Source organism: Amphiura filiformis, chromosome 4, assembly GCF_039555335.1.
Source record: "Amphiura filiformis chromosome 4, Afil_fr2py, whole genome shotgun sequence".
Classification (NCBI taxonomy): Eukaryota; Metazoa; Echinodermata; class Ophiuroidea; order Amphilepidida; family Amphiuridae; genus Amphiura; species Amphiura filiformis.
Genome location: NC_092631.1, coordinates 62,004,674 through 62,031,462, shown reverse-complemented (window position 1 = coordinate 62,031,462; position 26,789 = coordinate 62,004,674). Strand labels below are relative to the sequence as shown.

General features: G+C 37.0%; 1 protein-coding gene across 11 annotated transcripts in view; it reads left to right on the top strand.

Annotated features, from left to right (window-relative positions):
* LOC140151170 (5'-AMP-activated protein kinase subunit gamma-1-like) overlaps window positions 1–26,789 on the top strand; it is a 123,687-nt gene that overhangs the window by 7,050 nt on the left and 89,848 nt on the right. For 9 of the 11 annotated variants that reach the window (XM_072173397.1, XM_072173401.1, XM_072173402.1 and 6 more), the window contains exons 2-6: window positions 3,597–3,654; window positions 6,598–6,712; window positions 10,065–10,115; window positions 14,755–14,811; window positions 17,864–17,935. In XM_072173397.1, the coding sequence (XP_072029498.1) occupies window positions 6,665–6,712; window positions 10,065–10,115; window positions 14,755–14,811; window positions 17,864–17,935 (228 nt within the window). In that variant the 5' untranslated portion in view covers window positions 3,597–3,654; window positions 6,598–6,664. The remainder of the gene's footprint in view (window positions 1–3,596; window positions 3,655–6,597; window positions 6,713–10,064; window positions 10,116–14,754; window positions 14,812–17,863; window positions 17,936–26,789) is intronic. The other 2 variants (XM_072173403.1, XM_072173404.1) reach the window with 2 other exon arrangements.

Genomic DNA, 26,789 nt, shown 5'->3' with positions numbered 1-26,789 from the left:
TGCTATGTTTGTAATTGCAATTTTGAAAATTTTTAACATCAAGGGTCATTTGCAATGGAAATTTCCCAACCTTAAACATATTTTTAAAGTTTTAATTGGGTTCCTAAAATAATTTAAATGTCTAACTTCATGTACAAATACTACTTGATGAAAGGAACCTCCCAGCCAAGTTTCACAGAAATTGGAGTTATTTTTTAGAATTGGCAATTCAAGCGATTTGTGTTTCGGAGGCTTCAGTTAACAACACAGGTGATCATAAAAGTAAAATATTTGGCTAACTACTACAAGTTGACATGAAAAAATAGGTAAAAATATCACAATTACCAATTTTCATGCTTTGCTTCTAAGTATTGAATTTCAGTTGTGACAAAATTAAATTATCACAGCAAGTCATTTTTTTGTTTCGAGGCTTCATGTTTACAATGGTTAAACATGGCAGAAGTAGTTTTTTTGAAAACAACACTGTTGGGATCATCTAAGCTGTTATTTTCTTGTGTGTATTGAATCAATGATTCTATGCGGCAGATATTGCAGATTTATAACATGATAATTTTTTCACCCATTTGTTAAGTATGGTGTTATTTGCATGTGAAGCCTCCGAAACGGGCTTTCTTGGATATCAATATGGAACATACCAATTTAGATATGCATAGATGATAATTAAGTTTACTGTTGTTTCGGAGGCTTCATTTGTTTCGGAGGCTTCAATTGTTAACGGAAAGTTTGTATTGGGTCCCATTTTCAAACGGTGATATATATCTCCATGATTTAAAAACAAGTGACTTGAGGATCTACTTTGCTACATTTTGATCAATAGATTGGATGAGCTCTTTTATTTATATTTGCCCAAGCTTGCTGAACAGTTTGTTTCGGAGGCTTCAAAAAAGTTAACGGAAAATCGGCTCTTTGAAGTCAAGATTTTATACAAATTTTAAAAGCTTGCAAATCAACTAATTTTTGTTACCCATTTCAAGTTAAGATATCAACTGTTATGAATCAAGAAGAAGTGAAGAAATAACCAAGAATTATGAACCAAAGCTATACCCACAAAGTTTGTTAACAATTGTTAACGGAAAATGAAGCCTCCGAAACGACAAATATCAAGTCCGGTTCTCAAAAATACAGGGCTGTTCACAATTAAATCTAATGTGGCAGTGTTTACTGAACATATGACCGTACTTTCAGGATAAGAAAAATTATCCATGAACTAACTGAAGAAAACACAGGGTTTTACAAAAATGTTACTGTTTTTTACAGTTTTTCAAAATGGCAATATTAGGTACATTTAAGCCTGCTAAAACTGAACGCAGTAACTCCCGAAGATGATTATGCTACCCAAGGTAGCTGCTAACTAGATGACTTATGTGGCCAAAAATCATGGAATTCTGTGGCTTTATTAGAAAACTACGGATCAAAATGTTAAAAATCCAAAGTTACACCCTTTACCGTGAAAATGACCATATAGTCTCTCCGCAGCCAGTTTGGTTCCGCTCCCTCCACACAAACAGGCGGATGGAGTGGGACCAAACTGTCTGTGGTGAAGACTATGGCGATCATGTGACCTGAGTCGCTAGGACTCTACTCGCTGCCTCATTAGAAATCATTACGGCTAGTGCTGAAAGCAGCCTCTTGTTTTATCGGATTTTTCATTGAAAATGAAATAAATTTGGAAAACTGATGCAGGGTACAACTTTAGGGCCTTTTTATTATCAAATATAGCACCCTCGCTCAGATGTGCCTGTTTCTACCCATGCTGAGTACCCCCCGGGGAAATCACCTAGTACACGAGTACGGGGATTCCCCTTCGATCAATAATTCATTCGACCAATCAGAATATTCATACTTCGATTTTCAGACACTGCCAAACAGGGCCGTCGTATTCATTGATTGGCGTACGATTTGGAAAAACAGTCTGTGCAACCAATCACAAAACGGGTTATGGAGCACGTCGGTATTTTGCCGATGCCATTGGTAGCATGCGTGTTTATCCTATTCAGCTGATCTCCGGGAGCAATATCGGGAGATTAATGCTGGTTTCATACTACCCTGCCGCTTGCCGCTGAGCGGCGTGGCGCACGCGCATTGCAGACAAACGGACACAATAAAGGCTTGTCATTGGTTGAACGCCTGCCGCTTGCCGCAGCGGCAAGCGGCAGGAAAGTATGTTGGAGGCTTTATATAACCATTTGCCGGCATAGAGCATGCGCAGTTGTGTCCAAATTGACCTTTTGACCAATTGGTACAGTGACACGGTACACAGGTGACGCTAGTCAGTCACGCTACGGCGCACAACCAAAGTCACATGGAATATTTTTCAGAAGTCCGTCACGATATGGACTGTAAGTGTATCAGTCGTCACTCGTCACTACGAAGTATAACACAGTACATGCGCAGTGTAGACAACTGATTTGAATTAGTCTAGTTCAGCACCTCAAACCCAACCAAATAACTGCTCTACCATCCAACCGCTGCGCAAGTTGGTGTGATGTATCCTTGTGATATTTTTGCCAGCAGCGACTTCAGATTCAGACTATGTATATGATATAAATTCTATTGCCCAGTACTTAAAAAATATATTAACAGTCATATGTCAGTATGTTGGTATGAAAAAAGTTACACTTTGCAAATTGAGAGAAAAGTCACCTTTTCTGATTCAAAGGATAGCCTGGAGTTGTGACATTAGCGGAAGATTTTTATACATTCTTGTTCAATTCACATCATGACACCGACAATACATGTCAAATCACATCTATAGATGAGCTCTTTAAAATGGTACCTTTTGTTTGCACATACCATGTAAACTTCTAGAGTTATAATAATAGTTTTAAGTGCAAAAATGACAAGTCCCATGCGGCAGCTCCCACATGGTCAATTTTGTTTGGAATAGAATTCCGCTAATTTATAGCTTGAGACCTATCTGAAATGATTTAACTCAGCTTATTCAACTTTGATTTCATCATTAGCATGTGCATTAAAACTGTATTTAGGTCTTATATCAGTTTATTAGAGTTAGAGGCTGGAAGCTGGAGCTCTGCCATTCAGAAAGATGAAATGTAATGTGGTTAAATTTGTAACATCGTTTTTCTGTCATTGATGTGTTGCACGACATTGCAGCCACTTCTTCATTGATGTGTTGTGACAAAGCAGCCACTTTCACACCTCTTTCAACAACGGCAGGTGAAATGACTTGGGCACATCCTCTAGAAACCATCAAATGAGCTAATCAATATAATGTAGATATGATCCTCAACATGGCAAAAGGAGGCAGGGAAGACATAGTACTGCATCAGTCTGTAGTACGCCACAAACTTAAAATCAACAGGGCTATAACTCGTTCCCCAGCTGAGATTAGAAATTTGCAGCTCAGGACAGATCTTATTGAAGGAAGCCAGTGACCAACTGCTTTGCAGCCGACCGATGATGACTGTTACTGCTTCATGCATAAACTTTTGGACTAAAAAGCAAATAGAAAAAAAAAATCCATTTCAATGTGTACCCGAAGCAGGTTTTATCTTGTTACAAATTGCTACCAAACTCCTGACATGATGAACAAGTTTTTGTTGTAATTGTCTTTATTGTTCTCTTTTTGTCTACAGTTGCAGATTCTAATCGCCCATCCATAGGGCAGAGTGTAATAGGCTACGTTGTTTGCAGGTAAGATTCTTGTTACTTACCGGTACATTCTTCAACAAAATCAAAAAATATATTGTAAATAAATGTAACACATACTAAACCATGAAACTAAGGACTGGGTCCAAATCCCAAAGACTTGAAATTTCCTGGATTCTGGAAGTGTCAGATTTAGCACAAACTAACACCAGTTACTAGTCAATACCTTACACCCAGGGTTGTAGCTACAGTGGGAGGCAGAGCCCACTCAGTTTTGGAGCCCACCACTCAGCTGCAATTTTAAGACTGGAGCCCACCACTCAAGAGACAAAATTGCACAATTTTGTTGAGTTAGTCAAGAATTTGATCAATTTTGACAACAAATTGTCAAATGTGCAAGATTTTCATCAAATGCCACCCAGCACTAAAAAATGTCCTTGTACTACAACCCTGCTTACACCAGTATTTGTCAGTCTATCCAAGTCAATGAATCTGGTCAACCAGATATGCCTACATGTATGATGGACAAACCAACATTGTGACTGAAACGTTCAGTCTTCAGCTGGGTAATATGATGATATTGATGTTCAAAAGAGGTTTGTCTATCTTCAAACTAGATTAAAACTACTTCTGTCAGGATTCTAGTATTTCCAACCTAGGTGCAGTTACTGGAAAGTACCTGGGACGATGGGAAATACAATGAAGCGAAATATGTCGAGCCCAAGGGGGACAAACATTTATTTTTTTAAATTCCATGCAACTTGTAGTAGTTTGAATGCAGTTTGAATATTTTTCAAAGATTCTAAGACCTAATACATGTAATTTTTCTGAATTGATAACAGTTAAAACCATATACATGTGTATAAAACTTCATCACCCGGGCTTCACAGTCCTATGCCTTAACCGCTAGGCCACTATGGGCGAATTTCTCGACGGGTGGCTTAGCAATTGGCTTGTCTAGCCTCAAGGCTTAAGAGGTCGTAAGACCAGGCTTAACTGAAAACGTATTTCCCAAGCACGGCTACCATAGCCTCGAGGCTTCAAGTTAGCCCGTGGGCCAGGCTTGTAGGATTAGCCCCAGGCTTCAGTAAAATTTGCATTTCTCGAAATCAGTCTTCTGTAGCCGTAGTCTACGCAAGCCTGTTAGACCAGGCTTACAGCGGCTTTTCTTGGCCCTGCCTCAGAGCAGGTCTTAGGTTGTAAGCCTTGGTCTATTTCAATTTACAAATTATTTAAATTGTAACGCAAAGTTTATCTTTCATATTTTTGACGGTCTTTCAATTAACATGAGTAAGCAGTCACGTCTGGGGGGGGGCTCTCCCCCCCCCCCCCACCCCCATGAAAAAGGTAAATTAGGCCTACTTCTGAATAATTAACCTCATTATTTGGTCATTTTAACCTTAAAAACTCAATTTTTAAGGTTAAATAAATTGCATTTATCCCACCTTTGTACCATTGGCCTATATGTCACCAGCTTTAATACCTTAAATATGGCATTTGTACCATAATTTTTTTTTTCAATCCCACCTCCCTCCCCCATGTCAAAAAGAAATCTACGCCAATGTTCCGGGACACATTCCAATTCCAAGCAGATCCCATAACTCCTCAGACCCACTCCACCCCTTACAAACCCAAACAGCATGAACGATGCCTGCCCCTCATTTATTATGTTTGCCCCCGCTTCCCCCACCCCACCCCCAAATGAAAATGTCTAGTTACGCCACTGTGGGTAAGTAATTGTTCGATTTAGTTGAACATTTCAGGATTTTAGTTTAGTGTTTGAGTTAGTTGAATTTTTTTAAGTAGCTGTTGCTATCATAAGACCTACTCATTTTGAATGATGGTTTTTAACAACGAATATAATTTTAAAAAAATTCTTTCATGATCATCATGATCATCATCATCATCATCATCATGATCATCATGATCATGATCATCATCATGATCATCATCATCATGATCATCATCATCATCATCATCATCATCATCATCATCATCATCATCATCATCATCATCATCATCATCATCATCATCATCATCATCATGAAGACCTATATGATACCACCTGTCCCTATCCAAGCCTTAATAGTTTGATACTGTACTTTTCATAAGTAGGCCTATTACAATATTATTTTGGAGTGCCTATATTATACCAGGTTGGACATCAATTTAATACAATAGAAGAAGGACAAAATTGGTAAATATTTGACACGAAACAATAATGCATGCAGTATTAAAACTGAATTTACGGATAAGATGCATATAATATTGCTATATCTTCTACTTAAATAATTATAAATATTGTGCCAACAGATAGCTTCATGTGAGATCTGAGAAGACTACTGATATCAGCACTGAGTAGATAGCACGTTGGTTGCTTTGCTTTTTAGGGGAATCACAGATTCCTTTCCATTAGGCTTACAGTTTTACCCTTTTTGGGATGCAGAAAGAATCACGAGTAAAGCATAGACGTATCATTCATACAAGTTGGACTCATAAAAAGTCAATTGGAAATAAAATAATACATAAAAGACACAAAAACAGACACAATATTCTTGCATCAAGTTGTGTACGGTATAAGCCCAAGCACAAGACCGCGGGTCCAGGCTAGTCTTTGCGCCGGGAACATTGCGATAATGAGACGGCAACCTTGTTAGTACGGTAAACCGTGAGGACCACAGCTTATGTACATCTACCTCCAACAGCCTATACAATTAAGTCGCTGGTTGAAAGGGACGAGGTTGTCAAGCGTTAAGCCTACAAGGCCACTAAGACTAGGTTGAATTTGCGTTGAAGAAATCCGGCTAGAGTTAAGACTCGGGCTTCGAGAGCGGGCTAGGCTTAGTAGCCTCAAGGCCATCTTAAGACTTCGGCTTAATAAGACTCCTGTCGGGAAACTCGCCCTATAAATATTGTTATTTCCCAACAGAAATGCCATCAAACCTGTTGCACACTAATACTCTACTGTGCTATTTTTATGCCAAATAGAAGCAGAGTGTGAACATATCAATCTAGTTTGACTTTTGAATAGAAGAGCCAGTAAGACACAGCAATCATGTCAACAGAAAGAATGGATGTGGATAATTTTGATGCTCCAGACAAGGTTAGTGTTCATATATACATATTGTCTTCAGCATGATACAGGGTGTATCAAAGTAATGGTGCCCATTAATTTACAGTGATTGACAAGGTTGCTACATCAAAATGCAACATAGGATCTTACTACATGTAATTGGTAACCATTGGCCCTTTGCACGGATCCGCCATCTTGTTACCAAAACGAGGTTTTCCCTGCAAACGTGTGCGCAAAATGTGTATTTTTGTTTCTTGTGCTTTTCTAGCAATGGGCCAGAAGGCTTTTGCAAAGTGTACGCAGTAATTAAAGCATGTGTTTGAGAGGCGTACGCACACACTTAGCGGGTAGAATCTTGTTTTGAGATGGCCGTGCGATCGGTGAATAGAGCTATTATACAGCTCTGTGTTGGTAACTTAATGTTAAACAAATGTCAACAAATCAAGTCTGGTCATTTTAAGATGTTCAATTTTGTGTGGAAAATGCATGCTTTACAAGAAATCAAAACTGATGTGCAGCAATCATTTGATACAGCCTGTGATAGCCAAAATAATGTACCTCTTGTTGAATGAGTGTGATCAGTACAGTCCTACATGTACATGTATGCCACTTTTTCCCCAGCATTTCAATGAAGGCAAGAAATTGTGGAATAAGCTGCAGTATAGACACGTACTACTAACTGTAATACCATGAAGTTAATTCATAACCTTGGGAGAGTCACTTGTCGCCTATTTGATTTTTTGTTACGGGTTTAAAAATATGGCACACTGATGTAATAAACAAAATTATTGCAAAGTGACAGGTTTAAGTAATATAATGACTTCACACATGTTATTTGAAAAAAAAATGTTTGGACTTTCCATCCATCAGTGGGGATCAGCGTTCGAAATAAGGCGGGTACTCATGTCAAATACCTGTAAAAGTAGGCGCGGACCTGCAAATTTCCTGTGGTATGGGTTTGCGTGACCCGTAAAAACTGAGAACCAAGCAAAGAGCAGAAAATCCTAGTTTTGTTGTTCTACTGGAAAATCTGGTTCACATAATACTGTACGTCCAGTTGCCTGAGTACACTTTCATTTAAGTTTCCCATCAAGTTTTCAACCCGGGTTTTCAATTTTCTACAATCTACATACTGTTATCACCTTATCTAATTCTCATTCAAAACCCCGAAAAATTGTGGAAAATGAAATAAAAAATCTTGAACACGGTCGCTATTTTGAGCATCGTAACTCAGCTGTCAATGACAGTATACCTAATAGTTTGTTGTGAATTAATATTCATTACCCCCTACAAAGTGAGGTTTCAGCAAATCACATTGGCTTTTATACATCATCTGCTCCGATTGGTCAGAGAAATACCTGCAGCGTACTATCAACCAATCAGAAATGCGGTTAGTATGTATCTAATTAGTGTCCCTTTTTACGGTGAGATAATGTCGAGAAAATGTTGAATGAAAATAAGGTGAAAACGTAATCTGGTTAACTTTTGTTTTTGTTTCTTTTTTTCATCTTTGGTATTCTTGCTGTTCTTTATGGTCGTGGAGCGACTTTACCAGGTTTGCGACATTATTTTCAATTTCAGACCACATTCCTCGCGGTATAAGTATTATATTAAATAGGCCTACCCCTTTTTTCAAATGGTACAATCCTGCTTTCTGCCCTCGAGGCTCAAGCGTGTGACGGTCATTGAGGCCTGAGGCTTAGATAGCCGAGATATAATTGTATTTTTGCATCAATTTTAGCCATCCACATAAAGTTTTGAAATGTGTTGATGAAACATCCATTCGTTTTCTCAGGGCGTTATTTTTTCAGATAGTAAAAGATGAAATTAAAAATAATACATAGCAAACTTATATCTGTAGTTGATAATTAGCGGCACGACAACAAACTATAATAAACCATGTGTCTTTGGAATAGCGAGCAGTGAGGATTACTAATAAACATGAGCGAATTGAAACTTTTATGAATGAACTTATAAATATTCAGAGGAAGTCCATGATGTCATATGACAACAGAGGTCACTCAGTGCATGCAAGCGAAGCGATATTTTTACACATGTGAATGATGTGATAGTGGCAATGTCACACCATATTTACACCTCAAAGTTCGATATTATCAGCAATAATAATGATGAATGATGAGTATGGGAAATATGATTTGGATTTAGTTTGATTTAGTTATTTTATTTAATATAAGCTTACTCACTTAGAAACACCATAGCCCCTTCTAATGATTGGCTCAGAGGTGACCCGCTAACTGCCCAAGACGAGCCACATTCAGAAGAAGGGGTCAACAGTCAGTGCCTTCTGCAATCAGACTGGCTATGCAAACACAAATTTTGCATCACAAAATGCTTAGCAAAATGCTACGCAATTTTATTTTATTTATTTGTTTAAAGTTTAAATAGTCTACACCAACATACTTCATAATAACTGCACCCTTGAAAATTAGTGAGGACCCTTGAAATTTCAAAGGCAAGGGTCTGGGGTCAGACCCTTGAAAATTGGTGAGGAGCCTTGAAATTTCAAAGGCAAGGGGAGGACCCTTGGATTTTTTTCTTATTGCGACCCCTGATAATGGTGGTTAATTTAGCTTTCCCAGATGGTGAAAATTGAGGCACCCAGCGTGATTAAGTTCCTGCATTTGAAGGGTTAGGCCTACAATGCTCAGAAAATCTATGATGAAATAAAAGCTATCTACGGTGATGATGATTGCCATCATATGGCACTGTTGCTTTTTGAAAACTGGCCACATATGTCCCTCACAGATGAGCCAAGAAGTGGACGTCTATCACTTACGGATGATGCGGCCACAGTGAAGAAACTCAAGCATGTGGAGGATCTTATCGTGAAAAGGTTATGCGCCTACTACCCATCTAGCGCCACCTGTAAAGAAAGTAAACATACTTATGAGACCATTTTTGGACCATAATGTACATAGGAACAGTGATTACACTGACATCGATATAGCTCTTTCACTTCTGGGTGATTTCAAAAACTTTTGGATACCCCCTCGTATGCTATGATGGGTACTTGTTGCAATCGACAATGAAATTTTGGTGTTGGCAAATTTGGAGAGATGATCCATGTGATGTCCACATATAAATATCGACATGAACATCCACATTCACATGTACAGTATTATACGCGTATTGGGATCTGCGAAGCAATAGTACATGAACATATTTGATTTTTAATTTATTACCATGAATGTGAAATTGATGCAATACATATCATATAATACAACGTTTTGTGTTGCGTTGAAGATATCTAGATCTTCCAATGGCCATACACATGCTTCGTGTTTATGACTATTGTCATTTATGTCTTTGTTTTTATTTTTATTTTTGTTGACTGTTTTATGATCACATCTTCATTTTGCAGAAAGTCTCATTTAGCATGACACAGAGGCGCTATTCTGACTTTGGGTCAGAGGTTAGTCTATCTGCATAATTGTGTGTTTATGCTGCAAGGTTTTGTGTGCCATTTCTGCACTTGCTTAAAACATGCTTCAAACACTTGTTTGCAGGGGTGTGTGTGAGTTAAATAGAATTCTTTTAAATTCAATAAATTATAATTATTTTAGTATGTTTGCTAAAGGGCAAAATAGTCTTTTAAGCTAATTAGTATATATGTTAGGCCAAAAAAAAAGAAAAGTTTGTCTCAAAGCTCGCGCGCGCATTTGTAAAATCGCGAGATTTGAAAAAAAAGAAATGCAGATTTTTTTTTTATATCAAAATTTTCAATAAGTTTTTCCGGAAAAATTTGTAGAAAATCAGATTTTTTTCTCAAAATACCATAAGAAAAGTCGGGAATAAAAATCGCATTTCGCATTCGTTTTCAAACCACTCGTGAGCTTTGAGACAAACCTTTATTTTTTTGGCCTAAGGCGATGGAAAAAACCTGTTCTATAGGCCTGATCGACCCAGATTTTCTGTTTTTTGGATTTAAATAAACAATTATTGCTGTAATGCATGTACTATATAAATTCAGCTGTTTGGGCCAAAAGTAGAAAAAAATGCAATTTGTTTACAGATTTTGGAGATGAGATTTTAAGGTAGTTGCTAAATAAATTTAAAAAAGACAACCAAACAACCTTACTTGAAAGGTCCATCTGTCTGTAAAACAGGGTTCTGTTTTTTTGCCGCCTTAAAGGAATATTTATTTTTTGCCGTAACGTCTTGCATAATTGGTGATATTGCAATTTAGTCCGTAATATATTTATGACTTTAAATAGCAAAGTGCTGAACAATGCCCGTCATCCAAATTTGCATACAATTGAATAAATGTGCATAATATTAATTCACATTCATTCTAATGATTATCCTTCATTATTGTTAGTTTCTAAGAAAGTATGTTAGGCTTCAATTTAGTTTTCATAAGATTCATTTGTGACATGATCTGTTCCATGGGGCCAAAGGAAACATTTTTGAAAATTGAGTTACGATATAATTATTACCTCCAAACATCCCTCATAACCAAAATGCCAAGTAATTTTTTGCAGTTTTGAGAAAAAGCAAAAAACTGAAAACCTCAAAAAAATGAATTAGGCAATTTGGTTGTATGTATACTGAAAACTATAAAGGTCTAGCATACTTTGTTCTTAAAGGGGGGGTAACCCTATTGGTTTAGGATATGGATTGTCTTTAAAATTACATAATAATATCAAATATCGCCCCCTTTATGCTGCTTTGAGAAAAAACGAGAGCATTTTCAGCGTAAATGTGAATAAATAGCCAAATTTGCAATCCAATACCTTGGTATACGTGAATTGCATTCTGGGCAGGCAAGCAACAACAACAATTCCCGTTCGTATGATAAATGCTGACATGCTGTACAATGCCCGGCCCGTATTGAACGGAAAATGTTTGGGTTTTTTCGTACGTTTCAGAAAAAAAAGGAAACTAAATATATTTCCCCTTGCAATATGTACATTTCAAATGAATATAAAAAAGTTTGGGTTAAAAATGGAGAGGAAAAAAAAACTTCCGATACCGGATTTTGAACCGGGTACCTCTCGGGTAAGGCACAATGCGCTAACTAATTGAGCTATTCAGCCCACTACGTCCAACGTGGAATTTTTAAACTAAATCTGCACACCGTCTCCTCAGCAGTTAGTGTGGTTCGCTTTTTCACAGAATGTGTATGACGTGAAACCAAAGTAGCTGTTGAGGAGACTGATGATTCGCAATTAATTCCCTGCCCAGAAATCCGAAGTAATTTTTATTATTTACAAAATGGTAGCCTGTAAAAACCGCTGTGTTTCATGATTTCTCTGGAAATACATCGACTTGGAGCGTCAAATTTCAGGATAGTAATGAGAAAAATAGTATCTATTATGTGATACCAAAACCTCATCAACAATGAAAAAAATCGGGGGGATGATGCTGTCGATCGGGTTACGGACCTTTAATAAGTTCTGAAGTTATATGATGTGTATTTTCTAATATGTATTTTATTATTTTTTGCTCCATATTTTTGCCTTAATCTTAATTTCAAATTTGCCCCCATTGTACCCCTATGGACCAGATAGTGTTAGATAATTTTTTGACATTAGGGGAATTGCTTTTTATGTCATCAGGGTCCATTTCACTAAATTCTTTTAAGTAACCCTTTTATACGTAACTCAAGTAACCGTTCGTTTTAAGTAACCCTTTTATACGTAACTCAAGTAACCGTTCGTGACGTTACAAATACCCAATATTAGATGTGACTTTTCAAAGGGTCCCTGTAGTAAATCCGTATTACTTATCAAGTGTACCATTCGTAAGTATGTTTTGTGAAATGGAACTTAAGATTTGTCGTAAGTTACAAATGATTTTGAATTTACAAAGCTTCAGAAAGTTTAGTGAAATGGACCCCTGGCATTCATTTGTGAAAATTTTTATATTTAGTGTCTAGATATAAATAATAGAGGGTATCCGTGTTCTATAAGCTGCATATCCTATCAACGACTGCTATACCTTGTTTAGGACTTTCAAAAGAAGTACCTGCATGTGCAACCTGTTTCAAACTGTTTCAAACTAACCCGCCAAGGTCATGCAGGTAACTCCGAGGTCGTGCATTGAATTGGTTTGAATGAGGAATACTATGGGAACCAGCGCCTTTTGTTAGAAGTCACACATGAGTGAAGAAGATAACCTCTATTACATGTACTAGACAAAACATTTACGTTGGAACACATCCTTTGCGCCCCACAAGCATATGATCATGATGCCGAAATTTATGCATGATTATTGATTAATCTTTGTAATTTACCAACCACGAAATGCGATGGTGTATTATCCAGACACTGCTTCCGCAAAGTATGCACGCAACCTAACTTTGTTCAAGAATTAACATATATATGAATTTTGTGTGTGTACTGGGGTGTGTTGGGCTACTAATTTGCCAATAGTCACCACTATTATTAGTAGTCACGAATATGACTATTGAAAAACCAATTTAATCAACTATCGTCAATTTTAATTTTGTTTTTTTACCCAAAGTACTGAAATAATATTAGTAATAACTGCCGTGAAGGCTTTCTGTCCATTGTAAGCATTTTTAGAAAAAGTAAAAGAATCCCCACTGTCTAATTTGGTTGTTTAACATGGAGTTCTATGGCGGACATAAAGTCATAATTATTACTTCATGTAAAACTTGCTCTCTTGACCTACAAACACAACAAATTGCGCTGATTTCATTTAGGTGTGCAAGTTGGGACATGTGTTTAACAAAAGCCGAAAAATCATGGCTTTAAATTGATGTTGTTCAAGCTAATTCGCCACAAGTTTGCAAAGCCCAAGTGTTAAAAAAGTCAAGGTTCCAAATTTGGCAATCGCCCTCATAATTAATGGTTACATAACAAATTTGCCTGGTCAAATTTCAAGTCTATATTATTTTGCAAAGACCTTTTATACTGGCTGACTGCTTGTCCTGATCATTGTTTAAAAAGAATTCATAACCTCATGAATACGCAATGCATGTGATCCCATCATATTTTATTTCTTGTAAAAAATGAACCCAAATCAAGGTCATTAATATCTCACAATTGACCACAAAAAGTGTTAATTGTTCCAGGGTAAATACATGTATTAGTAGCCTCCGCACACGCTGTGATGTGCGTCTAACAAACTGCTTGGGTGCTGGCCACTATCTTGGGATTGTGCGCTACCTTATTTGCACAGATTGTGATTCGCACTTCTGCTGTTATTGGTCGTCCTGTTTTAGCCTGTTCGATTTTTGGAAATGCAAAATGTAAAAAAAAAAAAAATTTAAAAACTTTGGAGGAAATTTTGTGTTATTTTGAAAAGTGAAGAGATGAAAGTGATGGTTATTAATGAGGTAAGGTTAATAGCTTTGCATCGGTAATATGTCAGGCTGTGTGAAAAACCTAAACATTTTGCTTTAAACCTCGGAATATCCCTCTGGGCTACGCCTCTCAGGATATTCCTTGGTTCCAAAGGCAAAATGTTTAGATTTTCAAAATGCACTCCAAATAACTGATGCACAGTTATTAACCTCTAATTAGGTCACATCTGTGACAAGACTGTGACAGTACACAATGCTGTACGCAGCTTGTTCGTGAATGAGATTGCAATGTGATGATAACACATTTCAATTGGCCAATCAGAATGCTGTTTCCTGCTTATGCCTCTATTGAGATATAATGTCCGCAATTGCTAGGTTAAATTCCATAACCACAAAGATACACAAACAAAATGGCGGAAAACGTCCTTCTAAACAGCGTCCACGTTTGGAGGCGATTGCACGTAGGATGTGTGGGGGTGTGTTGGGGGGGGTAGGTGTGGGGGGAGGTGTCAGGGGTGGGTTTGCCGTGGCTGCATTGTTGTGCAATTTCCCTCTTTCTATATGCTTGTTACATGTAGTTGCAAGGGCAGTTTAATTTCAAAACATTCATATTTACCATGCCACAAGCTAGAGAGGTGTCTTACATGTCGTTTTCACTTTTGTCAAAGACAAGCAAGTGTTTTGCTGTTGTTGCTGCACACATTATTTTAGATTTATGTGGCCTTTCAAAATATTTGCTGTATTTCGTATATTGCTGAATCCTAAACACATTGTCTTACAGAGTGTAAGGGGTATGCAATACTTTCAACCAAGGCGTGCATCTGATATTGTGGAAGAGGTTAGTCGCATGACTGTGTGTCAATAAAAAATCTCATGTTACTAATTGCACAGATTTATTTCCAGTTAGAATTTATAAATCATATAGATCCAGCATTACAGTGACTGTTTGTGTCTTTACCAGCCCATGGATATGATTGGTACACTGATTTAGCATTTATTCATTTGTACTAACATTTACTGCATTTGAAAGTATGTGGTGTGTAGTAACTGTTTTTAAGTGGAGGTGAAATATGGTTAGATAACTATATAAAATAAAATTAGTATAAAAGTGGTCACATTTGACTTTTGCACAAGGTACCTCAAGCTGCTGTCCACAAATAAAGGGGAGGAGGTCCCAGGCACGGACACGGACACAGGCCCCTACCCCCCCAAAAACAACAACCCCGGAATGGAATGTAAAAGAAAGGGAGAAATAAAAGAAGCCAACAGAAGAGAAAAGTAAAAGTTTCACCCAAGACCCAATACTGACTTCTACATCAATCCATGACATTAACTGAACTGATTGTTGATTTGCTAATGGGGGATGTCATTTTCTTTGGCAGGGGGTGGGGTCATGAATATGTTGGTGACCGGAGTCAATTTTTTTACAACCCCCCTATCGTGGGCTAAATTTTTTTACAGTTCTATGGAAATTTAAAAATTTTAGAGCGGAGTGCGCGAAACACATTAAAAAAAAAGAAGGCACGCGGAGCGCGCAAAAATCTTGCATAGTATAACTAAAGATTGTGCGCACATTTTGTTAAAAAGAAAAAAATGCGTGCGCAAAAATTTTGAGTCACCAGCCCTTAATTATTCTATAACCCCCCTATTTTGGTTGTTAAAAATTATAACCCCCCCCCTATTTTTGGTCTCAAAATTCTATGACCCCCCAGTATATTCATGACCCCCTTCCGAAGAAAATGAGAGCCCCCTAAGTAGAAGTACTTGTCAGAATGTGGACCTGTGTAACACTAAACATTTTACAATGTGACTTGTCACTGTAATGACAAAACCTTGTATTTCACTTTTCGGTGAAATTGAGATTTTGCACTGATTTTGTAGCTACCAGCCAGGCTTTATACTGGCAAAACTGTGCATGTCTATCTGCAACAATAAACCCACAGTCACCTTATTTTCAAAATTGAAATTGCAAAACTAATATAATAGATAAGATATAGGCCTAATACATAGTTTTAAACAATTTTTTGTCATTGACTCATTACCCATTTCAGCCAATAGCGAATGGAATGTTATTATAAGTATTGTGCAAAAACCTTGTATCTCCAAACGTCAAATCCATGAAACTCCCATTTTTGCATCTTTTTTTGTGTTTATTTATTTATTTATTTGAACATACACTTTTCAAGTTATTATAGTCATGACTGTAGCTAAGCGCACACAAAACATTGTTTCTTGAGAAAGGAAGGTAGTCATTGGTGCTATAATTTCAAGACAGTCATGTCTTTTTGTCCTCCTGAACATTTCTCATTTCAAATCAGCCCATCTGAGACAATTTATGGATAAAAAGGCTCCTCCCCCACATATTTTGACCATTGTGGATCCGCATGTGATATGTACATGTAGCTCATGATATGCCTGAATTGATTTTCGCTTCAGTGTGTGAGACTGGATGTGTATTTAGTTTTAGACATTGAAACAACATAAAGTGATGATTAGATGTATGCATATTTTTTAATTTTGTTTATCTTTTATAGTCTACCAAGTGTTTTTAAATATAATTAATGTTTAGAATAGCTCATGCTTTTTATTATCAATTTGCTCATTGGCCCAGATTGGACCAGCTAGATGATGTGTTTTACAACTTGCATGCCAGCATAGAAATTACTCCCAATTCCAGAAAAATACTATAGATTTGTTTGGAGATTAATAAAATATTACTTGTTTTGCCAAATGAAACATAACTAAATCCTTTGGTTCTAACTGGCAATAAAAGACAAATTTTATTTAGACAATTAAGAGGGCCAAAAACATGCATTTTTTTAAATTTGTTCGTATACTGTGACAATCAAGCCCTTGTTGCACTATAGTATAATGGCATGCACTCTAATTTGTGGAAAACACATTGCCATTTAAATGCATATACTTTTGCCAAGTCTTTAAATTTTGTAAAGTTCTGTAACATAGAAATCATGCAAAATTGCATGTTTTAAACCCAGTTCCCCTCAAGTGGCAAAACTATAATTTAACTTTTATTGCCAGGTACAATTACTAACTAAAAGATTAAGATTTAGCTATGTTTCATTTGGCAAAACAGAATAATATTTTTTAATCCCAAGAATAGTTTACCATTATCTGGAAATGCTCTATAATTTTTTTCGTAGAACATGTATCATAAATGTATTGCAGTATTGCATTTTGTTGTTAAATCACTGTCTTCACACATTTTACTTCTGTAGCCTAAATTTACAAGTTACCACATGTGATCAAGTTAATGCAGTGTTACAAGCAGTAGCGGCAGAAGCATTGGGGGAATGAGCATATTTTGTTTTGGTTTTACTGCGATTAATTTAGCCTAAAATGAATGTGAATTTTGCTACAAGATAGGCCATCGCTCGAAGCGTGCACAATATAGCAATTTTGGTCCAAACACAGTGTTTTTCAAATATTGGTAAATATTGTGCTTAATACAAGTCCACTAGTTTACTCACGTTTTTAGACGTTTCATCTTTCGATCGGAAGACTTCATCAGTAATGAGATGAACCAGCAACACCCTACTCTCATCTCCAGATGTTATAGTTCTTTGCTGGTTCATCACATTACTGATGAAATCTTCCGATCGGAAGATGAAACGTCTAAAAAAATTGACCAATATTTGGTATCTAACAGTCCTTATGAAAGTATTCAAACAGTGTTTTTCGGATTAAAATAAAGATGGGGGACATGTCCCTTCCGTACCCCCGCTTCAGCCGCCTATGGTTACAACCACTGGGTTACAACTTGTCAGCCACATTTACAACTTGTAATTTGCACCAGATTAGCTCTGTGTTTAGCATGATTCTGTGAAAATTTTTTGATTTTTGAGGTTATAAACTCCCAATCTGCTTTGCAGGGTATCAGAGGTATAAGAGGCATGCACTATGCCGGGCATAAGAGACGCTCCTCCCCTACCATTGAGGAAGAGGTTAGTCAATGATTGGTGGCATTGTTGTGTGAATGTATGCCTTAAAATTGCATTATTTATTACATAGCCGGAGCACTGGCTGCATTGTTTTTTAATCCTGTACGTTGTTTCTTTCTTCTTTCTGTCAACACTTTCATTTATTGTATGCTGTAGCACTCACAGTCACATGCTTTCATCAATTTCAACCAAATTCGGTCTCAAGCATTGCTGCCTGTGATCGACCACACGTTTCATGACAATTGTGGGGTCAAAGGTTACACAGGTCATAGGGGTCAAAAATGCCTTTTCTCCTGACATAAATGGCCAAATGTTATGAAGGGGTCATTTTCAATCAAAATGCCTCACCTCCCACAAATAATAGTTAGCATGATGATGCCACTTGCACATAATGCATAATTTACATTAGCCAGTACATGTATGATTTGAGGTCAAAGGTCTTTTACCATAACACCCATAATAAATACCACAATGAAAATCACTGCGCATGTATGAATCCCAGGGTCTGCGATGACCACCCGAAGTGCTACATGCTCACGGAATCGCTGCCCGGGGTAGCGTAACCCGTGTGGCTACCGGTCGGTGATTGTGTGCTTGGCATGCGGGGGGAGGTTCGAATCACGGGGGTCCCAAGTGACTTTGTTCATCTTCTCTCCTTTTTTGTTTCTTCTTAAACTTCCGATAGCAAAAAGCAGGGTTGGGTGTTAGGGTTAAAGGGTCATCACTACTGGTTAGAGACCAAAAAAAGGGTACCTTCTTCTCTTACAAATAACATAGCATGATGATGTCACTGCACACATTCATTCCACTTACACACAATCACACATGCATTGAAAATCACATCAAGGGTTGAGAGCCAGAAAGCATCAACTCACAATCACCTGCTCCCACAAAATGAGCATAAAGACGCTAGGGCATGAGAGGATACAGTCCATTAATAATGACAAAAATTCAATAGTAAACAAAAAACATTGTAAAAAGAGGATATATTGATATTTTGAAGACCAAATCAAGGAGCCAACTTTGTGCTCATTTTGAGAGCTGGTCAGTGGTCATAGTGAGTTTATACAGATTTCTATACCCTTGACATTACAACTGGCTGTGTTTGTGATCTGTGATCACAGCATGTCTGGTACTTTTCAATTGTTTTGTTTTTGCATAGTTTTTTGTTTTTTTTGTTTTCTTTTATAGTTTTCATTTCACATTCACTTCTATTTCTGATATGCTGCGTGTAGATGGTAACGTAAAAGAGTGCTGCCCTTTTTTAGAGGTTGAAAAAATGTTTTTTTCCCTGCAAGCAATCCAGAATTTCCTTCCAGGTTTACGAAATTTTCCCTCCAGTATGACATATTTTCCTTATGTATTTCTTTATTTTTTGGTCAAAAACCACAAATTTCCCGGCAATGAGCTTCCCAATCCCCATATTGCCTACTTTTTCCTGCCATGGTCCCATTTTGTCCCCTCTTGTACTCCTGATGTCAGACAAAATGTGTTTAGTTAGAGAATAAATGATAGGAATTTTTGTTTTTACTGTATCCTCTACCATGTGTAAAAAATATTGGACTTGCCTGTCGTCTATCACACATGGTAGAGGATTATAACAAAAATTCATATCATTCATTCTATTCTTAATCAGTTAAATATTATTTTAGTATGTCATGGTTTGAGAACCAGAAAGCCTTACTTACAATGACCTGCTCTCACAACATGAGCATGAAGTTGACAAAAAGTTTTTGAGATGATCCAAATTTTGAAATACTTATTTTATACCCGTTCAAAATCATACCAAAAATATTAGGATGGCCTGTATCCTCTATATGGCAACTTTATGCTCATGTTGTAGCAGCTGGTCATTGTGAGTTAAGGCTCTCTGGCTCAACCCTCTAACTATAAAACTTGTTTATGAAACCTGCTCATAATTTCACACCTTCAGTTGCGCGTACAATATACTGTGCGTGAAATATGCACTAGGCCTACACCTGCAACACACCACATACGCACTCCTCAATACATTACAAGTTAGTAAATAAACACCTCAAATAAAGAAAGTCCGCAGCCATATAACCTGTTACACCAAAACCTGATCTTGTTATGACAATTTGATTGATACGGTCGTGTGCAGAATCTTGTTAGCTGCAATTTGATACCAAATTTGCTACCGAAAACTCTAAATTCACAGAGATTGATACCAGTATATGAAATTTGGTGCATTTTCAAAAGTTGCAAATTAAAAACGGACCACGCGGACCTGTAGAGGTGAATGGCAGAGCGCGACCATTGACATAGCCGGAAACAACCGCTAGGTCATATCGATCGCATCGTGCCCTAGTATTCATCAGTAAAGCACTGTAGCAATCCATGCGTTTTAAATTAACAATTGAATAAAGCGCGACTTGGGATAGTCGACAGGGGTCCATCGTGGGCAAGCAAGCTTGACCATATTGCCACGCTAAGCAATTTCGACCGCGTGCTTCGTTTTGATTTGCAACTTTTGAAAATGCACCAAATGCCATAAACTGGTAACAATCTTTGTCACTTTTGGGTGTTTGGTAGCAAATTTGGTATCACACTGGAGCTAACAAGTTTCTGCACACGACCGTATCAATCATATTGTCATAACAAGATCTAGTTTTGGTGTAGGACGGGTTACATGACTGCGGACTTTCTTTTTTTGAGCAGTTTACTTGTGATGGCGTGGGGTCATTTACAACCTGATGGACAACACTCGAAATCATGTGATTGTTCAATCAGATTTTGTGTCTGCCAACTAGACCACAACCACTGAATAAGAATTTGATATAAATAAGACTAAAAGTAAACGAACAAAACAAAAGATTGGTGAAGTCCTATGAATGACATGAATCAGAGGGAGGCAGTGGCGTAGCTGGGATTTTTTCCAGGGGGGCAAGCCTGTATGGGGCGGGGCCCAAATAGACAATTTTGTCAGGCTTATTGATAAATAATCGTATGGTATTGCATATCGTATGGATTCCCATATCTCTCTTCCCCTCCTCTCCCTCTCTCTTCTCTCTCTCTCTCTCTTCTCTCTTTTTTCCTCTCTCTCCCTCCTTTTTCCTCTTTTTTTCTTGCACTAGGGGGCGGGGGCCCAAATAGGCATTTTTTGCCAGGGGGGCAATACCCCCTCTGGCAGCTACGCCACTGGAGGGAGGGGTTAAAAATTTCCACTATGGTTTCTCCTGTCCCCTTTGATGTTTTGACCTATGGTACTTCTGGCTTTGTTACAGTTGTAGAAAGTGTGGGTCAGCTATGAAATTAAAGTAGTTATGTTTTGGGACATCAGCAATCTTTTGGTTTGTTCCCTAAGAATTCCATATTAATTCAGTGTTGCCAGTCTTCAAGAAATTTCCTGATTTCTGGAAATTTTACTTGGATGATCCTGTACAAATGTATAGCAAAGTACATTTTTCAGGATTTTTTTTGCCATGTCAGGATTTTTTGACAACATTGATTATCACTTTGTTTTTGTTTCTCGGTGGGCATTTTATTCTTGGGTTTAAATTCCTCTCTTACACGCGCAATTGATTATTATAACTCGCATCGGAAATTAAACCGCTTTCGTAAAGGACTGGCAACTCTGATATGCAATACATGGGGGGAAATGAGGAAAAACTATTTATTTCACTTGTTTTCTTACAATAAATATCTAGAGTGAAATTCACAGACTAGACATGGCAAAGTATTTCAGCTAAACTAATTTATTTTCACTTTTGTCATTATAATATAAAATTGTAGCTTACGTGTAGTTTTACTTTTTATGCATTTTTTGTGAGGACCTTTGGGGTGCTCGATCACAGGCACATAATGTGTTTTTTTGTTTTGTTTTTTAAATAATAAAAAAAGTTATAATATAGACTGCAATGAGAATGCATAGACTCAGATTAGTCCATGGATGTCTTTGGAGTTTTAATTATGTTCTAGCATACAAATAACTGTATCTTTGTCTCTATTAACCCTAATGCTATGGTTATAAATCTTACAAAATCTTACAAATAGGGAAGCCACTGCAATGCATGTATTTCCCTTATGATGCGATGATGCAATCTTATAAGTCATATACACACAGTTTTGTTGCCCGGGCCAGTGAAACACTTGTGGCTTAACCTGTCGCTGATGGCATGCTTGGCACCCGAAGGGTCTGGGGTTAAATTGGGGTCTGTCTTAGGTTTCTGTTTTTGACTGGCCCTCTGGCTCCCAGTGAACCAGGAGACTTGAACCCTCTGAAAAGGCAAGCCTGCTAGTGCATAGACCAGAAGAGGACTGCCCCCTCTGCTTTATGACACTAACACACTTATACCACAGTGACAATATCAGGCAAAAGACTCTCCTGAGTGGATGCAGTTTTCACATAGCTTTACATGGTCTGTTACACATTTTCATTGACCGTTCCCTAATAATTTTGTGAATATCGTACTGTCCATTTATGTGAAAACATTGTGATAACTATTTTCAGTGTCATAGCGTCAAAGTGTTTCTAATATGTTCTAATGTATTTATAGTGAATTAATCTGTTTTTAAAAAACATGCTCAAAGCATTTCCTAATTTCTAGAAAATGCCCCCAATACCACCTTAAATATCAAAAATATGAAAAATATCAATTTAATAAGTAAAATTTGTATTATATTGTGAATTTAAAAAAAAATCTAAATTATTTGATATCAGAAGGACATTACACATATATTCAGAATGCAATAACCAATAAAATATGCCTGATAACAGTTATGCCTGATATGCTCTTTTAAGTGGACCCCACAAATATTACTGTGCAAACGTTGCTAGCTGATTCTTTAAATACAAAAATCTATCATTTTTTCATCTGTTCGTATAATATGGTGACAAAATGCATGTTCATCAATGCATCCATTTATCATTATTATGTATGTTCCTATTCCCAGAGCTATTTTAAAGGGGCAATGAGAGATTTCGCAGGAAAATTGAATGAGAACATTTCACTTTATATTGATAAAAGGGATCCAGAGAAACCTACCGCAGTGGTTATTTCAAGAAAAAAAAACAGTAAATAGTAAAATAAACGACATTTTGTGAGCGTTTCGTTTAGCGTGCCCAGATCTTGAGTTTTGCACTCGCGTTGCATTATGGGATTGAGCCAAGGCAATTCGGTAACGATTTGACAGCTGTGGTGACAACTCGCGATACGCGTAAACATTGGACCGTCGATCGGGCACATGGACATGTTTACAAACTATGTAAACAGCGAATTACGCCATACTAATTAATTCAGTTTCTTTTGAAAAGATAAATGATTTCATCATATCCCTGCAATATATTGTCCACTATCGTGTTTAATCTCCCACTATAAAATTCAAATAAGAACAGCTTTACATGAAGAACCATGCATTACATGTAAAAGGCAGTATTCAGTAAGCTTAGGGAGGCGATCGTTATTTATGGCAGGGGGGGAATGGGTAAATTTAGGGGGAACACGAAATTTTTTTGTGGTCTTGAGGGGAACCTGAAATTTTAGTTGAACCAGGAGGGGGATTGTTAAATTTTAAATGGAGAAAATTGGGAAAACAAGGGGAAGGCGAAAATTTTGAGCGGACGCAAGGGGGAACGCGAAATTTTTTGTCGATATTTTTTAAAACACCCATTCCCCCGCCGTAAATAACGATCGGTCCCTTATGTATACAATTTCCCTCAGTGCATGACTCTTACGTGTAAGCAGTGGCAGCACCAGGAACTTTTTTCGGAGGGGGACTTGGGGAAGTGAATTTCAGGGGGATCAACCAATTTTGCATTAAGGTCCAGCAAAAATTGGAAATGTGTGTGATTTTTTTTGGGGGGTAGTCAAGTTGGCTCAAAAATGGGGGGACAAGAGAAATTCCCCTTTTCCCCCGGTCCCAAATTTACAAAAAGTCAGCATCAATAAAATTTCGCCCCCCTATTTCGACAACAATTTTATGACCCACCCACCCCTCCCCACTACCACCACCAATACACCTTACCCCCCAGGCTAAAATTGTATTGAAATCTGTCTTTTTGAATAAAATAAATACACTATCTGTGGTCATCTTGTGAATTCCTACATTTTGGTCATCAAACATTTTATGACCCCCTATTTTTCTTTGTCCAAAAATTTATGACCCCCCCCCCCCGTATATTTGGGACCCCTTCCGAAGAAAGTGACAGCCCCCTAATGCGGGGTCATACGATATCAGACAACCCTAGAGAAAATCCAATCAGGATCATAGTAACACATTGACCCTTTATGCAAACCACAGATACTGTATTCAAACCCACATCCTATCCAATAAACACAATCAAAAGCCAGAAGTGTAAACTAAGTCAGAATTTTGTTTCACCTTTTAAAAATTGCATTTGCGGGTTAAACAATTACGCAAAGCACAAACACCTAGAAACACAAGTGCATACCCACTTTCAAAAGTATCCATAAACACTTACAAATATAATTTTCTAAAATTCTGACATGCTTTTTACACTTCTGACTTTTGCTTTTTACATTTTCCCTTCAACCACTTGTGATGTCAAGTGACTTGAAATGACTAGACTTGCCCTGCATTTTTGGTGACAACTGGGGTCTGGGGTGGACTCAACATTCTTACTGGTATTCAGTTCTTGGGTAAGCTTTTTGAACTCAACAATGTCATTGTTGTACGCAATGTCAACATTGCGTACAACTACATGTAAGACACAGGGCATGTGTATGCAAAAAATAATAAAAGCTCTCTTCAAAGACTGAATGGGCCCTGTATGAACACTATGTGTTCATCCAGGCCCGGGATCCAGGATAAAACCACTAGTACAGCTACAAACATATAAGAACATGGAAAGTGGACACAGTATTGAAGAAATTGAAGTCTTTTATGGAAATAAATTTAATTATTCTTTTATTTTATTCTGCTCCTTTTCTTTTAATATAACATTGTAAATTACAATAATTATACAAAAACACCTCACTTTTCCCAGAACATGGGTATAGTATAATATAGTATAGTATAGTATAGTATAGTTACTATACTATACTATTAGTAATATTATAGTATAGTATAGTATAGTATATAGTAAAGTCCCATGTTCGAGTAAAGTTCCACCCCTATTTTTTTGACAAATTCTACAAATTGTCCAAAAAATTGGATTTTATTTTTTGGATTTGGAGTGTCCCAGGACCAAAGAGCTAAATGCTAGGATCATTCATGGTTGACTTTGCAAAAAATTAAAAAAGTTACATTTTGTGTTTTCAATATGCAAAGTTATAATTGGCACTTCAAAATGCATTGGATTTGAATCCATTTTGAAATCTGTCAATAGACTAATGACATGAATAGGCCTACAAATAATAACTTTACATAATTATTATATTGAAGATACAAAATGTATATTGTATAAAGTCCACCATGAATGATCCTAGCATTTAGCTCTAGGTCCAGGGACACTCCACATCCGAAAAATACAAATTAAAACTAAAAAAATATTTTTTTTAAAAAGGAAAAACAAAAAACTTTTTGTGGCTAAAATACTTATGTGGGTCTCAAAATTGATATAACAAATTATTATTCTCTGCCTTACTCTATTGACACTGGTGTGTTTTATGTTCTTTTGCCAAAAATATTCCAAAAGAAATTTTGCATAAGATTTGGAGCAAGCATATTTTTGGAAACAGCTGCTTCACATCCAAATTAAGCGCAATGGTGCTTTGCAATTACAAACATTTTCTTCTGATTGGAAATTTTAATGACATACAATCATAGGTGGCACCGTCACAAGAAATCTGACAGTTTACCAAGAAAAACCAGACTCCAAACAGAGTGTATGGAAAAACAAAGAGTATATTTAATGTGCGCTATATCAATAGAATTATATTAAGACAGAAAAAAATCATTTTTAATGCAAAATGACAAATTGCAGAGCCCCCTCCCGGACCCTGACCTAATGTTTTTTCAGCCGGCACTTACAATGCTCCTCCTAGATCATCCTGCATCAAATAAACATGCCTTTAGGAATCTGCAACATCACCATAGTATAGCCCACCACCTCTATTTACAATAAATTATAAACTTTCCATAATTTAAAACTTTATGATTATGAACACTGCTCGCGGGTTCCCGCCTAAGATTATATTACCCGGGCAGGAAATTCCCTACCCAGGTACCCGAAATTTCAACAAAAAAATTATTTTTCCAGTATTGGAGAGTGTCTCTGGACCTAGAGCTAAATGCTGGGATCATTCATGGCTGACTTACAAAAACAATGAAAAATTGTGTTTTATTTGTGTTCATATTATACTGGTACCCCCGGTACTCGATTTCAATATAATACAAATTCAATGCATTTTGAAATCATTAATAGAGTATGAACAATTGAACATGAATACAAATTATCAATTTGCATATTAAAAACACAAACCCTTTTTTTTTGTAAGTCGACCATGAATGATCCTGGCATTTATAAAAAATAGCTCTACGTGTAGGTCCAGAGACACTCTGAAACCGAAAAAGGAATAAAAGATTTGTTAAAAAATTTTGGGTACCATATTACCATGATTACCCGCCCGAAAAATGTGTCGGGTACCCGGGCACAAATTTATTACCTGAAAATCCCTGGCTTAAGGTGGTACTACACCCCTTGATAAATTTGTGACTATTTTTCTCAAAAAATAATAACACACTGGTAACAAAATTTATGTTTATTATAGGGGCAAGGAATCCAGTTACTGCACTGGAATTTCAGTGACTCTAGACAAACGGTACGATATTTATGATAAGAAAAGAAGTACCGCTAGATGTACCTAATTTCTTAATGTAAATGAACCACTTGTCTTGAATAGACTGAAATTTTAATGAAGTAATTGGATTCCTT